The sequence below is a fragment of the Rhinatrema bivittatum genome, chromosome 19 (genome assembly GCF_901001135.1).
Source record: "Rhinatrema bivittatum chromosome 19, aRhiBiv1.1, whole genome shotgun sequence".
Classification (NCBI taxonomy): domain Eukaryota; kingdom Metazoa; phylum Chordata; class Amphibia; order Gymnophiona; family Rhinatrematidae; genus Rhinatrema; species Rhinatrema bivittatum.
Window position 1 is genome coordinate 38833616 of NC_042633.1, and position 16650 is coordinate 38850265.

General features: G+C 55.4%; 2 protein-coding genes across 2 annotated transcripts; one reads left to right on the forward strand and one right to left on the reverse strand.

Annotated features, from left to right (window-relative positions):
- Positions 1 to 241: 241 nt before the first annotated feature.
- GIPC1 (GIPC PDZ domain containing family member 1) lies at positions 242 to 14708 on the reverse strand. The gene is made up of 7 exons (XM_029584854.1): positions 14565 to 14708; positions 7051 to 7397; positions 3316 to 3501; positions 2537 to 2717; positions 1751 to 1860; positions 1479 to 1560; positions 242 to 807 (listed from the first exon to the last, which is right to left on the reverse strand). Exons 2-7 carry the CDS (start codon positions 7327 to 7329, stop codon positions 656 to 658), a joined length of 990 nt encoding a protein of 329 aa, XP_029440714.1. The 5' UTR covers positions 7330 to 7397; positions 14565 to 14708; the 3' UTR covers positions 242 to 655.
- On the forward strand, positions 8590 to 12413 carry LOC115080394 (extensin-like). The gene is made up of 2 exons (XM_029584537.1): positions 8590 to 10173; positions 12276 to 12413. The coding sequence occupies exons 1-2, from the start codon at positions 8590 to 8592 to the stop codon at positions 12411 to 12413; spliced, it is 1722 nt and encodes a 573-aa protein (XP_029440397.1).
- Positions 14709 to 16650: the final 1942 nt, after the last annotated feature.

The following is a 16650-nucleotide window of genomic DNA, read 5'->3' on the forward strand; positions in this document are numbered from 1 at the left end:
CGAGATCGGGAACACCGGAAGCGGCGCTGTGCGGGCCCTCAATCTGTGCTTTCTCCCCCCCCGCCCACCCCAGGGGACTCAGGAAAGGATCTCTATCATCAACTCGCCCGGCTCCACCCCTCACCCCCCAAAAAAAAAAAACAAACAAACATACTCCTGCCCTCTTTTTTTTTAATTTAATTTTATTTTCCCGGTGTGGGTGTCATCCAAGTGCGGCGGGGGCTCCACCGATTCCCCCAGTCTAAACCCCCCCCCCCTCCCCAACTTTGGCAATCTTTCCTTGCTGAAGGCTGGCACCACGACTCCCCCCCCCCCCCCCGGAGCTCCAAATGGGGGCGAGAGGGCTCACCTCTTCCAAATCCAGTGTTAGCTATATCCGGCTGATCTCACGTGCCGGGCCCTGCTCTGTCCAGGGTCAGTTCTGAATTTCGGGGAGCAGATGAAGGTCACGTAGTAAGCAGTTCTGCCTTTGCCTTATCGGGCTCCTTTACTCATACCCCCGATCTTTGTTTGAAACAAAAAAAAAACAAAACAAAAACAAACCCAAAACCAGGACTGGGTTAAGGTCCTCCCCCCTTCAGCAGACAGCCTGCTCATTGGTCTCCCCCGGTCGCCGCGGCGCGTGACGCAGGTGGTGCGGCACGCGGTGACCAGGTCAGCACCGGCCGGCTTTGGCATCCCCGATGGCGCCCCACACGTCGAAGACAAACTCGTCGGGAAAGGCGAAGTCGCCCAGCTTCTCATCCAGTGCCTCGGCGAACTCGTCCGGGTTCTTCTTGTCCTTCCCCAGTTCCACCATGGTGGCGGCTGTTTGGAGGGGGGGGGGGGGGGGGGGGGGGGGAAAGAGAGAAAAAAAAAATCAAACTAAGGGAGGTACCTCATCCTGCGTAAAAGGTCTTGAACGGGTAGACGTGACTCAGTTATTTACACTTTCGAATAATAGAAAGACTAGGGGGCATTCCATGAAGTTAGCAAGTAGCACATTTAAGACTAATCAGGAGAAACTTCATTTTCACTCAACGCACAATAAAGCTCTGGAATTTGTTGCCAGAGGATGTGGTTAGTGCAGTTAGTGTAGCTGGGTTCAAAAAAGGTTTGGATAAGTTCTTGGAGGAGAAGTCCATTACCTGCTATTAATCAATTATACTTAGGGAATAGCCACTGCTATTAATTGCATCAGTAGCATGGGATCTTCTTAGTGTTTGGGTAATTGCCAGGTTCTTGTGGTCTGGATTTGGCCTCTGTTGGAAACAGGATGCTGGGCTTGATGGATCCTCGGTCTGACCCAGCATGGCATGTTCTTCTGTTCTTACACCTAGCTCTCGCCTTGCCCATCCCGGGCACGGCTATCCCTGCTGGGGTAAGGGCGACGGGTGGGGATGGGAAGTACTCCGGGCTCCCTTCTCCCCCGCCAGCAGGAGCTGTGCTCCCCGAGGGCAACGCTGGTGGTGGTGGTGGGGTGGGGGGGGGTTACTTACCTAGCTCCGTGTCTCGGATCCCCATGTAACTCTCCAGAAGGTCGTCCACCTTCTCGATGGCTTTCTCCTCGAACGCCGACGGCTTTGGGGGAAGAAAACAGAAGTCTCAGGCCGGGAGAGGGGACGTTAAGATGGCCGACGCTGGCCTGAGACCCCAGCTCACAGCAGGGGAAGTCACCGCGCTCAGCGAGAGAGAGACGTAGCAGACCGCGGGCAGCAGCCACACAGGGTTTCTCTCTCCCCCCTTCTGGCCCCTCCCCCCCATTTCTTACCTGTTCCTCCACGGTAGCGGGTCCCTTCGACCGCAGGCGCAGGGTCCCTCTCCCTGTGCCCAGCTGGGAACCAGTGGCCGGTTTGCCCCCGGATCTCTGGCCGATCATATCTGGAAGAAGCGGGCAGGGACCCGGTTAACCATTTAAGGTCTTGAGAGACGCGGCCAGACTTCCACATCCGGTCCCCCACCCCCCACCATAAGAAACCGGGGGGGGGGGGGGGGGGATTTTCTTGCCCGGCTCGTCAATTACGTTACAAGAGTCCTTCCACGTTCTAATGCACATCCACAGGGCACGAGGATCTGTGGGACCGGCTAAGATATTAAATTTTGGAGGAGAACCGATGCGGAGAGAAAAAAAAACAAAAAAAACATTGCAGAAGTCAAGAAAGAGGAGGACATCCTCAGAAAAAAAAAAAGACGCTCTGCATGCTGAGCGACTCTGGAGGGTCTCCCGGGAACAGATCAGTGCTGCAGCTTCCCTGCCAAGAACCCAAAAACCAAGCCCAGGCCTGGAAAGTCGTCCGAGAAGCGATGCCACGCTGACCTCCGGTGGAGAAGCTGAGGAACTGCAGTGCCGGCGGGGACTCCACCGGAACCCGACCCTTGACCGGATTCTAGGGCGCCGCCAGCCTGCTGCCAGCTACCCCCAAGCGTTCCCGCCCCTGCGGTGGCTTTATTGCCCCCCCCCCCATCCAGCCCAGCCTTCGCAGAGAGACCCTCGCCGGCCCAGGCACCGTGAGCTCTTCTACCGCGACGCTGCGCCCCCACCGCCCTTTTAACTCACCGAACGCCTTCAGGGGCTCGATAAGCTTGACGAGGAAGACCCGACCCTTGGGCAGCTCCTTCAGCATTTTGGCCACCTCGTAGTGCCGGCAGCCGATCAGGCTCTGGCCGTTGATGGACTCTATCATGTCGCCCACGCTGATGAGCTGGATGCGGTCAATGATGCTGCCTTCCTTGATCCGCTGTCGGAGGGGGGGGGGGGGGGCGGGGAGGGAGATTGGAAAAACACACACAGAGGGGGGGGGGGGATCAGAGGCCCTGCAGCACCGAGAGAGAGAGCGCCGAGGCTCGGCTACGAACGGCCCCCTGACCCCCCTCCGGCAACAGCACCGTGAAGCAGACACACCGGGGGGTTCACTTCAGGACACCCCCCCCCCCCCCCCGGAAGGGACCCTGGAGGGGGAAACCGTGGCCGATACAGTGAACGGGCTTATCAGGGAGACCCAACCTGGCTACCAGAAACGAAGGCCTGAGTTCAAAGTCTGATCGATGAGCACCACCCCCCCCCCACACCCCCCCCCTCTCTTTTCCATCAAAGGAAGTGGCAGGTCAGAGGGCCGCAGCCCCGGGCATCATACAGGGGCCACAACTGAACCGGAGGGCTCGGGAACCACGGACACGGCACTGGCGCCCACTCAGCCTTTTAAGTGCCAGTGGTTCGAAACGTGGCTTTTGAAGACCCGAGCCAGGGATGGAACCACGTGCTGCCCCCTCTCCTTAAACCCCCCCCCCCCCCCTCACGGTTGGGGCCCTCCCACCCCCTCCCCAGGGCAGGGCTACCTTTATGAAGGCGTAGCCGGCCCCATTGTCTGTGATGGTGAGCCCCAGGGCGTCTTCGGACTTGTACACCTCCACCTCCTTCTTCTGCCCCTTGATGTGAGCAAAGATGAAGTCCTCCAGCCCGATCTGGCCGCCCAGCAGCTTGTCCATGTCCACCTTGTGCGTGTTCAGTGTGCAGAACAGTACCTGGGGAGGGGGAGGTGCGGGGGGAGAGAGAGAGAGAGTGAGAGAGTGAGAGTGAGTGAGTGTTTTAATTTTTCAGCTCTGGTGTCCGTGGCTTTCGGACTGCTTTAAGGCCTCGCTCCCGCGTCGCCAGGCCCTTTCTAGCGGCGCCATTCAAAGTTAAAAACTGAATAATACAGAATCGGATCAAATTAGCTGCGATCATGGTGCACCTCAGGGTGCCTCCCTCCCGGCCATCCTCTAATATTTATATGCGTCCTGTACGCTTGCTTTTAATCGGGTCTGGGTCTTGCTTATTTTATCCGTGCTGATGATGTTCGGTTTTTAATGCCTATAGAAAGCTCCATTGATGCAACATTAAATAAAAGACAATGGGACATTTATTTATCCGCTATCGATAAAGTAAGCGCTGGTGCAAATGAATCTTTCAGTTAATACGAAGACCACCGAAACTCTATAAGCTCTGCCCGACACGAAGCCACACGAGGGAAACTAGAAGTCCCGGCAGCCGCTAAGGACTTCTCCTATTACGCTGGACGGCAGAGATTTAGGAATCATTCTCGATTGTGAAATGAATCTCAAGAAATGGATCAACAGTGAGATCAAAGACGGCTATTTTAAACTGAATATCTTAGAGAGACGTAGGCCACTTTTGTATCCAGTTGATTTTAGAACGGGTTTTACGAGCCCTCGTTTCAACTAGACTTGGACTATTGGAGTAACTCTTCCCTTGGTCCTACCCCGCCACTGTGGTGAGACCGCTCCAACTCCTGCTGAACTCCACCGGCGCCACCGTTAACCAACCCTGAAAGATCCGATCACGTCGCGCCTATAAATCGAAAAGGCCTGCATTGGCTCCCTATTAAGTTACCGACTCCAGCACAAGGCTCTCTCTCTCTCTAGTTCACAAAAGCACCGCGTACCACGGGAAGGTCGAGCGGCTTAACCGCAGCCCCCCCACTACGTTTTCAAGACGCCAACTCGAACGACGCCCATCCGCCAACGCCGCTCTCCTACCGACGCCTTCTTTAAGAAGCAGCTGAGCTGAGCGCGGCAGGCGACCGAGCATTCTCCGCCGCAGGCGCGTGCACGTCTGGAACACGCCTTCGCCCTGGCAGCCGAGGATGCAATCCGACATTAAAGCCTTCGGAAACAAGGAAGTAAAACCCGGCTTTTTTTTTTTTTTTTAACCCAAGCTTCTTCGAATGCTACGATGACGACAACATTTCAAGTCAAGCCATGATTTTATGCTTACCACTATTTTTACCAAACTCAAAAATAAACTGCCCGTAAGAATTTTTTTTATGTCCTAATAAGTGCTGTATCTAACGGAGACCACTCTCCTATAATGCTATAGATGACTTATAATCATAAAATTTACTAACAACAAAACTTTAAAGGAAGAAGTGGAATGTTTCATAAATTTATTAAGACATCATCGCTTTAGCTCTATGTTAATAATTTTATAACGAGCAGAAACAGTGTCTTTATGTATTTATATATATTTCAGTTCGCTGATTTGATTTGCGAGTATCTTAACCGTTATTTGCGCAACTTTATAAACAGACGTGATATTTTTAATGAATGCCGGTATACAAAACCCAAATAAATAAAAATAGAACCTGGGAACCTGCAACAGAAACCCGGATGGGGTTTCAATTTTTTTTTTTTTTTTTAATCATTCTCTTTCACTGGGAGGTGACGCCGGGACGGGAGCCCGCGGCGCCAGGCCTACGAAAGTGGCCGCACACGCTACACCGTCGTGGGGGGGGCTGCGGCCGCATGGGGAATTTTATTTATTTATTAGGTTTTATATACCGTCACTAAGATAAGCCATCGTAACGGCTCCCAACATAGTAAAACAAAAAAAATAGGAACAATCGATGATACAAAGACAAATATGATCATAGCCTCTCTTATCAATAAAGCAAAACGATTGGAAATAAGAGTAAATATAAAAAGGTGCAGCCAAAAAAATTCATAAAATATAAATACCATGATAGCAATAATAAAATACAAAACAATAATAATGTGATAAAATAATAACGACTCTAACATGGATCACAGGCCTAACTAAAAGATAAAAACAGAAGTAAAAAGAAAAATAAAATCGTCGTCAGAAGCAATCAGAAACAGGCTAAAACAGTAAAAAAAGCATGAAAATAGGAGCATAAAGCACAGCAAGCTGCATACAACTCAGTAAAAAGAGAAATAAAAATCATCGTCAGAAGCAATCAAACGGGTAAAACAGTAAAAAAGCATGAAAATAGGAGCATAAAGCACAGCAAGCTGCAGCTGCATACAACTCAGTAAAAAGAGAAATAAAATCATCATCAGAAGCAATCAAACAGGCTAAAACAGTAAAAAAGCATGAAAATAGGAGCATAAAGCACATCAAGCTGCAGCTGCATACCACTCAGTAAAAAGAGAAATAAAATCATCATCAGAAGCAATCAAACAGGCTAAAACAGTAAAAAGCATGAAAATAGGAGCATAAAGCACATCAAGCTGCAGCTGCATACAACTCAGTAAAAAGAGAAATAAAATCATCATCAGAAGCAATCAAACAGGCTAAAACAGTAAAAAGCATGAAAATAGGAGCATAAAGCACAGCAAGCTCAAGCTGCATACAACTCAGTAAAAAGAGAAAAAATCATCATGAGAAGCAATCAAATGGGTAAAACAGTAAAAAAGCATGAAAATAGGAGCATAAAGCACAGCAAGCTGCAGCTGCATACAACTCAGTAAAAAGAGAAATAAAAATCATCAGAAGCAATCAAACAGGCTAAAACAGTAAAAAGCATGAAAACAGGAGCATAAAGCACAGCAAGCTGCAGCTGCATACAACTCAGTAAAAAGAGAAATAAAATCATCATCAGAAGCAATCAAACGGGCTAAAACAGTAAAAAAGCATGAAAATAGGAGCATAAAGCACAGCAAGCTGCAGCTGCATACGACTCAGTAAAAAGAGAAATAAAATCATCATCAGAAGCAATCAAACGGGTAAAACAGTAAAAAGCATGAAAACAGGAGCATAAAGCACAGCAAGCTGCAGCTGCATACAACTCAGTAAAAAGAGAAATAAAATCATCATCAGAAGCAATCAAACGGGCTAAAACAGTAAAAAAGCATGAAAATAGGAGCATAAAGCACAGCAAGCTGCAGCTGCATACGACTCAGTAAAAAGAGAAATAAAATCATCATCAGAAGCAATCAAACAGGCTAAAACAGTAAAAAGCATGAAAACAGGAGCATAAAGCACAGCAAGCTGCAGCTGCATACCACTCAGTAAAAAGAGAAATAAAATCATCATCAGAAGCAATCAAACAGGCTAAAACAGTAAAAAAGCATGAAAATAGGAGCATAAAGCTGCATACGACTCACTAAAAAAAGCCAAGTTTCTAAATCACCCTTCAACTTTCTTAAAATTGGTCTGAAGTCTTAAAACAGTTCCCGCCCGCGGTGGCGGCGAGCAGCCCTGCCTGGGGACCCAAATCAGAAAAAGAAGCAGAATTTAAGAAGAAGAGGGGGCATCACCCCCCCCAGCCCTACCTCGGAGCCGGGGATGCTGAAGGCCTCGGCGATCTTCCCGTACAGCTCCTTCACGTTGGTGAAGCCCTCGATCCTGCCCGTCGGGCTCCCGTGGGCCAGCTGGGTGTGGAAGACCAGGCGGGGCCGCAGGCCGGGCGGCGGAGGGGGCAGGCCGGGCTGGGCGGCGGCCGACCCGTAGGGTCCCAGGCCCGCCCCGGCCAGGCCGCCCCGCGCGGGCTCCGCCTCCTCGTTCTCCACCAGCGGGGGGGGCTTCTTCCGGCGACCGAGCCCCAGCGGCATCGGGAGGTGGAGGGTCGAGGGGGGGGGCAGGTTCCCTCCCACCCCAACCTCCTCCGAGAGCACAGGACCTGCAACGATACAAGGGGGGGGGGGGGAACAAGGGTTAAGAACAGGGCATGGGGGGCGCTTATTTCGTTCAGATAAAAACAGACCCAGCTTATAAAATGTTAAGAGCGCAGGCACCTCCCCAGCCCACTGGAGGCCGCGGTTGACGGATTTCCCACCCCCCCCCCCCCGAAAACTAGCTTAAGGCCTCCCAACCGAGCTCTCAAAAAACGCCCCCCAGGTGGGCAGCGGAAACCCTAAGCAGGCCCTCAGCCCCCTCCCCAGGGCTCGCGCAGCTTCCCCCCACCCCCCCCGCCGCTCACAGGGGCAGGGGGGGTCAGCGCGGTGCCCGCCGTCCCCCCTACGGAGGCACACGGGACCCCCCCGCCATTCCCTGGAGGGGGAAGGGGATCGCAAGACCTACACCCCCCTCAGGTCCCCGGGGGGGGGGGGGGGGGCAAACACCCTTCCCTCACCCCTCTCTCTCTCTGTCCCCAGACAGGGGCTTAACGCGATCAACCCACCCACCCCGGGCCCCCAGTGATAGCAGAAAATCCCTACTGAAAGCACAGCCAGGACGTCCCACGCAGATTAGCATTAATAGGAGTGGAGGAAATTAAGCAAGAACCAAACCCAGCCCGGCACACCAGAGGGCTGGATCCCTCTGCAGCCGTCGCACGGGAATTTAATCGCACGGTAAGATGCCGGCTGGGCAGGACAGGAGGCGCCGGGACAGGAGGAGGAAGAGGACACCCCCTCAACCCCCCCCCCCCCCCCCCCCGAGAGAGAGCTTTTAAAAACGTAAAGGGAAAATCAATGTCCGCCGGTCGGACCCAGTCATGCGTTCTTCTCGCCCGCCAGCCCGGGTCACGCCGGCGCCGGTAAAGGCGCGGGAAGCGCCAAGCCACGCGGACCATGGCCGCCTTCCCGACAAAATCCAGAGACGCCGACCGCAGCTCGAGTGCCTGTGTGTGTATTTCAGCCTCCCCCCCCCCCCATACAAGTGCACTCAGACAGGTTCTGGCCCAACCTGCCCTGCTAGTGGAGTCGCATCCAGTGGCAGCGCTCCCATGGGCTCGTGCCCGGCACCACACCTACAATGTGCCCTCACATATCCTACTGCTTACTCACAGAGGAAAAGCTGCACTAAGGTTACCAAGCTAGCTGAACAAAAGTATGTACGGGAAAAGCACAGGAAACCAATCTGTACGCACAATGACCAGAAGCAGACGCGCTACCCTCAAAAGGTACAGCGACCCAGGCCTCTGCCAACCTGTCCCCCCCCGTCAGGCAGGTCACCCTACGGATGCAGTGACCCAGGCCCCCAACCATCCCGTCCTTCCCAAGAGCATCACCCTACGGATACAGCGACCCAGGCCCCCAATCAGCTCGTCCCTCCCAAGAGCATCACCCTACGGATACAGCGACCCAGGCCCCCAATCAGCTCGTCCCTCCCAAGAGCATCACCCTACGGATACAGCGACCCAGGCCCCCAATCAGCTCGTCCCTCCCAAGAGCATCACCCTACGGATACAGCAACCCAGGCCCCCAACCATCCCGTCCTTCCCAAGAGCATCACCCTACGGATACAGCGACCCAGGCCCCCAATCAGCTCGTCCCTCCCAAGAGCATCACCCTACGGATACAGCGACCCAGGCCCCCAACCATCCCGTCCTTCCCAAGAGCATCACCCTACGGATACAGCGACCCAGGCCCCCAATCAGCTCGTCCCTCCCAAGAGCATCACCCTACGGATACAGCGACCCAGGCCCCCAACCATCCCGTCCCTCCCAAGAGCATCACCCTACGGATACAGCGACCCAGGCCCCCAACCATCCCGTCCTTCCCAAGAGCATCACCCTACGGATACAGCGACCCAGGCCCCCAACCATCCCGTCCTTCCCAAGAGCATCACCCTACGGATACAGCGACCCAGGCCCCCAACCATCCCGTCCCTCCCAAAAGCATCACCCTACGGATACAGCGACCCAGGCCCCCAATCAGCCCGTCCTTTCCAAGAACGTTACCCTAGGGATACAGCGACCCAGGCCCCCAACCATCCCGTCCCTCCCAAGAACGTTACCCTACGGATACAGCGACCCAGGCCCCCAACCATCCCGTCCCTCCCAAGAGCATCACCCTACGGATACAGCGACCCAGGCCCCCAATCAGCCCGTCCCTCCCAAGAACGTTACCCTACGGATACAGCGACCCAGGCCCCCAACCATCCCGTCCCTCCCAAGAGCATCACCCTACGGATACAGCGACCCAGGCCCCCAATCAGCCCGTCCCTCCCAAGAGCATCACCCTACGGATACAGCGACCCAGACCCCAACCATCCCGTCCCTCCCAAGAGCATCACCCTACGGATACAGCGACCCAGGCCCCCAACCAGCCCGACCCTTCCAAGAGCGTTACCCTACGGATACAGCAACCCAGACCCCCTCCATCCCATCCAAGAGCGTTACCCTACGGATACAGCAACCCAGACCCCAACCAGCCCATCCCTCCCAAGAGCGTTACCCTACGGATACAGCAACCCAGACCCCCTCCATCCCATCCCTCCCAAGAGCGTTACCCTACGGATACAGCGACCCAGACCCCCTCCATCCCATCCCTCCCAAGAGCGTTACCCTACGGATACAGCGACCCAGACCCCCTCCATCCCATCCCTCCCAAGAGCGTTACCCTACGGATACAGCGACCCAGGCCCTAGCCAGACACCAAGCCAAGGCAGCTATAGGAGGCGAGACCTCATCACCGGTGGCTAAGAGGGAGAGAGAGCAGGGGCAATGGCGGGTAAAGGGAGAGAGAGCACGCACACATCTCCTAACCTGTATCAGGTGTTAGGGAACTCGCCTGCACCCACCCTGCCCCTCCAGCGGCCTGGTCATCAGCAGGGAAACCCTTCCCGGCAGGGAGCCAGACTTATTTCCCCCCCCCCCGTGGCAAAAGCCTCTCCGACACAAACACACGGGAGGAGAGAGCGTGAAAAGGTGAACACACGCACACGGGAGGAGAGAGCGTGAAAAGGTGAACAGAAGGGCAGCTCCAGCAGCAGGGAACAGGAGCAGCCGGAGCCTCACCTTACCGCATTCCTTGGCGAGGCGACTCCCTCTCTCCCCCCCCCTCCCCCGGGGGGGTGGGACTCACGCGCTCCCGTACCTGCTCGTGGGAGGGAGGATAAGGTTTCCCAAACTTGTCTGGCTGAAGCGTCGGAGCTCCTGGGCCCGCCTTGCCCTCTTCCGAGCCCGGGTTTGGGGGGAGGGGGGGGACAGAACCGGGGAGGGTCCCACTCGTCCATTGCCGGCCCAAGCCACTGGACGGTTCCTTAGCGCCGCTCCCGGCCTTGCTCCCTTCCGCGCAGGGTTTCCCTAAATTTTGGTTTCACCCCCAAGGAAGGGAAGAATTAAATCCCCATGCGTGCGATGGTGGTGGGGTCAGTACGTAGCCACGGTCAACATCTGCCCCCTCCCCGTGCTACTGCTTTACTCCAAGGCCCGGTTCGCGACTTAGGAAACTCCCAAGGTGGCCCGGGACACCGCCAGCGCGGCCATAAAACCCAACCGGCCCCCCTATCAAACAGGGAACCGGCCATCGGCTTCCGTCAGAAAGCGGCGAGGCCGCACGCTCCACTGGTCGTCCCCCCAACCCTGTCCTGGGGGGCCCCCACCAGCCAGTCGGGTTCCCAGGATATCCACAAATGAATATGCACGAAAGAAACTTTGCATGCACTGCCTCCATAACATGCAAATTTTCTCTCATGCATATTCATTGTGGATATCCTGGGAACCCGACTGGCTGGTGGGGGGCCCCCAGGACAGGGTTTGGTGGGGGCCACTGGTCTATTCCACGCGCTCGCTCCTCTTATCACCAACCCTTTCACGATAATCCGGATCAATGTTAGAGCCCAGCGCAACCTCTCCCACCCCCGCCACGCCGCTGGCAGAGTCCTACGGGCGAGGGCACGGAGGCTTCGGACTCAGGACGCTGCGGGCCGCAGAACCGGCGCCCCCCCCAAGCCGCGAGAACAAGCGGCCCCCTTTGTGCATTCCGCCGGCTCCACGACGTCCCCGTACGCAGAAAGGATGCTGGCACAGCTGTGCAGGGGGGGGGGGGGGGGAGAGGCAGCGGCTCCAGCAGAGACTTCACGGGCTAGCACAGAGAACAAAACCTGACCAGAGGCCACCGAGCTCCCCAGCTAAGCTGGAAAGTCATTACCGAAACAGAAGGATGGGTTAAGAATGGAGGCGGCCTCTTCAGGGTCCATGACTGAACGGCTCAGAAGCCCGGCGCAAAAAAAACCCAAAAACCACACATCCAGGGCAGTTAACGTGGACCCGATTTTGTAAAAAAATATGTTAGTAAAAGTAGTTTCCAGAAAAGCAGCTGAAGGAGACAGCATTTCCTATCGATAAGAGAAAGGCACATTGCGCCCTGGCATAAAGGGATAAAGTGACTCCTGCCACCGCCAGGTTACACACAGAGAGTCAGTGACAGAGCCGGGGATTAGAGCTGAGGCACAGGGGGGATAAAGTGACTCCCCCTGAGGTCACACACAGAGAGTCAGTGACAGAGCCGGGGATTAGAGCTGAGGCACAGGGGGGATAAAGTGACTCCCCCTGAAGTCACACACAGAGAGTCAGTGACAGAGCCGGGGATTAGAGCTGAGGGGCACAGAGAGAAAGTGACTTGTCCCAGGTCAGAGGAGGAGGAGGAGGAGGGGAGCTGCACTCACATCCCAGGCCTTCTCCTGCCAGTAGAAAGCAGGCAGCAGTGCACCACACCCTGCTCCGCACACACACACACACACACACACAGGTTTTCGCTAACCCCTGGCTCTGGAGCCTCTCCTTACCACCTCCCTCTTAAACCAGCAGATTTTACTGTGTACTTTCCAGGTAATTGAGAAGATCCGTGAACTCCCTGCCTTCCTCCCCTATCCAGTAGCTCATCTGAAATCCAGCGTCAAGAGCCAGGGGCTGCAAGTCTGTGCCGTGGCCAGGGCATCGGGGTCAGCATGTCAAGGTCGAACGTGACCCTCTCACACCCCTAACCTTTTCCAGGGTCACCGCCTCGTGCATCCCGTGACCGCAGGAACCTCCGTGCCTTCCCTATCGCTTTACCCCATCACTGGGGGGGGGGGGGGGTGGTCTCCGGAAAGCTGCCCCGGATCCCTTCCGGGTCACCTCTCTGTGCCCTGTTACCATGGATGGTGGTGATGGTGGGGGGGGGGGGGGGGGTGTCTGCACACCTCTCCCTCCTCACAGGGTGCCCTCTCCCTGTCACCAGAAGGATTTCCTCACCTCTCCCTCCGTATTTGACAATTTTTCTATAACGTCCTTTGGGTTGTTCACCATTCACATAAAATAGAAATTACAACCTTGTCCATCAATTAATTATAAAACAACACTAAAATACAATAAAATAATCAATTAAATATTAATGATCAAAATAAAACAAAAAAAATCGTAATTTAAATAAGAACTGAAACATAGAAGACCCGCACCGAGACCTCAGAGAACCCCTTCGGTGTCGCCACTCTCTGCGCCCCATGCCCATGGACATCTCTGCAGCTCCTCCTCACAGGGAATCCCTTCACTGTCACCACAGGATTCAGTTCCCTGTGCTCCCATCCCTCCTTCCACTCACACTTTTCAATGTTATTTTGAAGGGATATAAAAGAGAGGAGGGGATGGAGGGAAGGCATGGTGGGCACAGAGGACATAGAGAGAAGGGAGCAGGGGGGTGTTGAGAACAGGAGAGGAGTGATTAGGGGGTACAGAGCAGGGCAATGTTTCCCCAACCTTCTCCTGCTGCCACGCCTAACCAGGTGTGTTTTCAACGTAGCCCTAATGAATATGCATGAGATAGATTTGCATACCTCGGGTAACCAGTGTGCGTGCAAATCTTCGGCATGCATATTCATTGTGGCAATCCTGGTTAGGTGCACCCCAGGAGAGGGTTGGGAATGGGGGCACGAGCAGGCAGAGAGTAAATAAGAGGGTAGAGAGTAATGGAACAGAAGAAGGTGGTAAAGAGGAGGTAGAGTATGAGGGAGGTGAGTGGGGGTAGAAAGTAGGGAAGGGGCATCACTGAACAACAGAGGGGAGTGTAAGCAGTGGCTTGAGAGTAAGGGAAAGAGAGAGTAGGGAGCGCAGTAACAGTAGGGGAGGGAGTGAATGAGATGGTGAAGAAGGGAGGAGAGGGGGTAGAGAGGGTAAAGAGGAGAGGAATGAACAAGGGCAAAGGGGAGGAGGGAAGTGAACGAAGGAGTAGAATGGGTAGCGAGTAGGAGCGGGTGCAAGTGTAAGAAAAGGTAAAGAGTAGGAGGGCTGTGAGGGGGGGCAGGAGAAGGGGTAAAGAGTAGGAGGCCTGTGAGTGGGGGGGGGGAGGGCAGGAGAAGGGGTAAAGAGTAGGAGGGCTGTGAGTGGGGGGGGCAGGAGAAGGGGTAAAGAGTAGGAGGCCTGTGAGGGGGGGGGGAGGGCAGCAGAAGGGGTAAAGAGTAGGAGGCCTGTGAGTGGGGGGGAGGGGGAGAGCAGCAGAAGGGGTAAAGAGTAGGAGGCCTGTGAGTGGGGGGGAGGGGGAGAGCAGCAGAAGGGGTAAAGAGTAGGAGGCCTGTGGGGGGGGGGGGGGGCAGGAGAAGGGGGTAAAGAGTAGGAGGGCTGTGAGGGGGGGGCAGGAGAAGGGGTAAAGAGTAGGAGGCCTGTGAGTGGGGGGGGGAAGGCAGCAGAAGGGGTAAAGAGTAGGAGGCCTGCGAGTGGGGGGTGGGGGGGGGGGGCAGCAGAAGGGGTAAAGAGTAGGAGGCCTGCGAGTGGGGGGTGGGGAGGGGGGCAGCAGAAGGGGTAAAGAGTAGGAGGCCTGTGAGTGGGGGGGGGGGGAGGGGGGGCAGCAGAAGGGGTAAAGAGTAGGAAGGGTGTGGTGGGGTGGGGGATAGTGTAGAAAGTAGGAGGGGAGTAACGGGGGAGGAGGGAGAGAGTAGGAAGGGTGTAAGGATAGAGAGGAAGCGGGGGGGGGGGAGGAGAGACAGTAGAAGGGGTAGAATAGGAGAGGTGTGAGGAGAGGGGACAGAGATTAGGAAGGGAACGGACGAGGGTGAGGAAGCAAACCGGGAGATGAAGGAAAAGAGGGGATTACGGGCGGAGGGAACCGCGGCCGAACGCCCCCTCCCCGCTCCGCCGAGAACTCACCTTCTCCTCCCGCCTCAGTCCCTTCACTCCACTCTCCAAGAGGGCGCAGCCAACTCTGTGCCCCGTGCCGCTCGTCAGCCCGGGAGAGGCGGGGCTTGCGGTGCCTTCACCAATCGCGGCTCGCCTCCTCGCCAGCGCGGCCAATCAGACTACAGTCCAAGAGCGCCCTTCCCGCCTCCCGGGGGACGCTCCCCCGAGGCTGCGCCCGCCCCCTTCGGCCGGCGTCAGAGCAGATGGATGGGAGGGCGGACCAATGAGAACCGAGCCGCACCAGTCGGCCGGTGGCATGCAGAGGAAATGGGAAGGGGGGGGGGGGGGCCCTCATTAAAGGGACAGCGCACACAAAAGCAGACCCGCGACAGGGGGGTGGCTAGACCGCCCCAAAACAGCAAGGACAGGGGTGGGGGGTGGACAGGTGACACCAGGAGAGGGGTGGGGTCTCTGTGCAGAACAGGCAAACGTGCCAGGAGGGGGGCGGAGCCTGTGCAAACACAGGGACAGGTGAGTCAGTGCCAGAAGGGGTGGGGGTCTGAGTAATAGAATCATTGAAAGTGCCAGGAGGGAGGGGGACTGTGTACTCATGGGGATGGGTAGGCTCTGTGATGCAGGTATGGGGTGGATCAGTGGCAGAGTATGTGCACAGCTGGAGGGACAGGCAAGCTAGTGCAGAGAGGGTGAAGGCTGTGGGCTGAGACAGGCAGAGGATTAGTGCAGGATGCAGCAGGCTCTGCCAAGGAAAATTGGCTCTTGCCTGTTAATTTTTGTTCTTATGGTACCACACACATCAGTCCAGACTCCTGGGTTTTGTCTCCCTGCTGGCAGATGGAGACGGAGAAAGTTTTTTACTGACACTGTACATAAGCCAGTCCCTCACTATTGACTTGTACCCAAGCCAAGATGAAAGCAACAACCCTACATTTCTAAGCAAACTCCCTCCCCTCCAACGAGCCGGAGGAAGGTGAAGTGGCCCAAAAAAAAACTAACAAAAAAACATGTTTCCCAAATTTAACATAAGCGATCAGCATTGAAAACCTCCAACAACTCCGCACTATATACAAACAACAGTACAGGCGGTGGACTCTCTCCCCCCCCCCCCCCCCAGCCCAGTAAATGGGTGGCTCTCTGTGGTACTACAGGAACGAAAATTAGCAGGTAAAGAACCAATTTTCCTTTCCCTGAACAGAGTCCAAAGCAGCTCCCCGTCATATGCAATTTCTCCCTCTTCTAGAGGCGAAAGCCACTCCTCGCTGTCTCATGCTCTACCACACCCCCCCTCAATCATTACCAGGGTCAGCCTCGCCGTGGCATGTGCCCGGCCTGACTGACAAATGGGAGGCCCAAGCACGTGGTCCCTACATAGCAGGATGCGTGCAAATACATGTCGACCGGGTCACGGTCGTGCATGCACAAGTACGTGAGCAAATAAGTGCTCGTATAGACCATGGTTACATGCACACAGGTACCTGTGGAAGTACACGCTCGTGCTTAGGTTGCTGTTATGCGTACCAGTCCCCAACACAAATATACGCTCTCCAGCCTAGGTCGTGGCCTTTCAGGCACAACTACCTGCACCTACGTGCTCAAATTTAGCGCACAGGTTCACGCACATGAAACCAGCAAGCCGCGAGAACTCGCACACGGGAAAAGAACCGCCACCCGCAACCTACCACGCAGCTAAGCAAGGCCTGCCTGCACCCTTCAGCACGTTTAGGCCTGGATCCGTTCGACACCAGGCACCGAAAATCAAAAAAAGCCCGAAGAGCTTCTCAACAGCTCAGGCCGCTTGACTGGCCGAGAATCCCTGGAGACCGGGGCCGAGAGTCAGCAGTCCCCTGCTGCTGGTTCCGCTAAACAAGCTTTGCACATAAGCAAATTAAAACCGGCAGTAGTCCTCCTCGAGAGCCAGAGACCCCTCCTCGGTGCAAGCGCCTCTCCGCACCTCCGCGGGACAGGGAACTGCCGGCAGTAGTTGAGGGGATTCCCCTGCCTTTTCCCACCGAAGCTGCTAGGGAATCGAACATGGCCATTTCCCCACTGAGAGGGAAATCCTCAGTACTAGACCTCAGCACCCGCGAGGCTTGTTCTA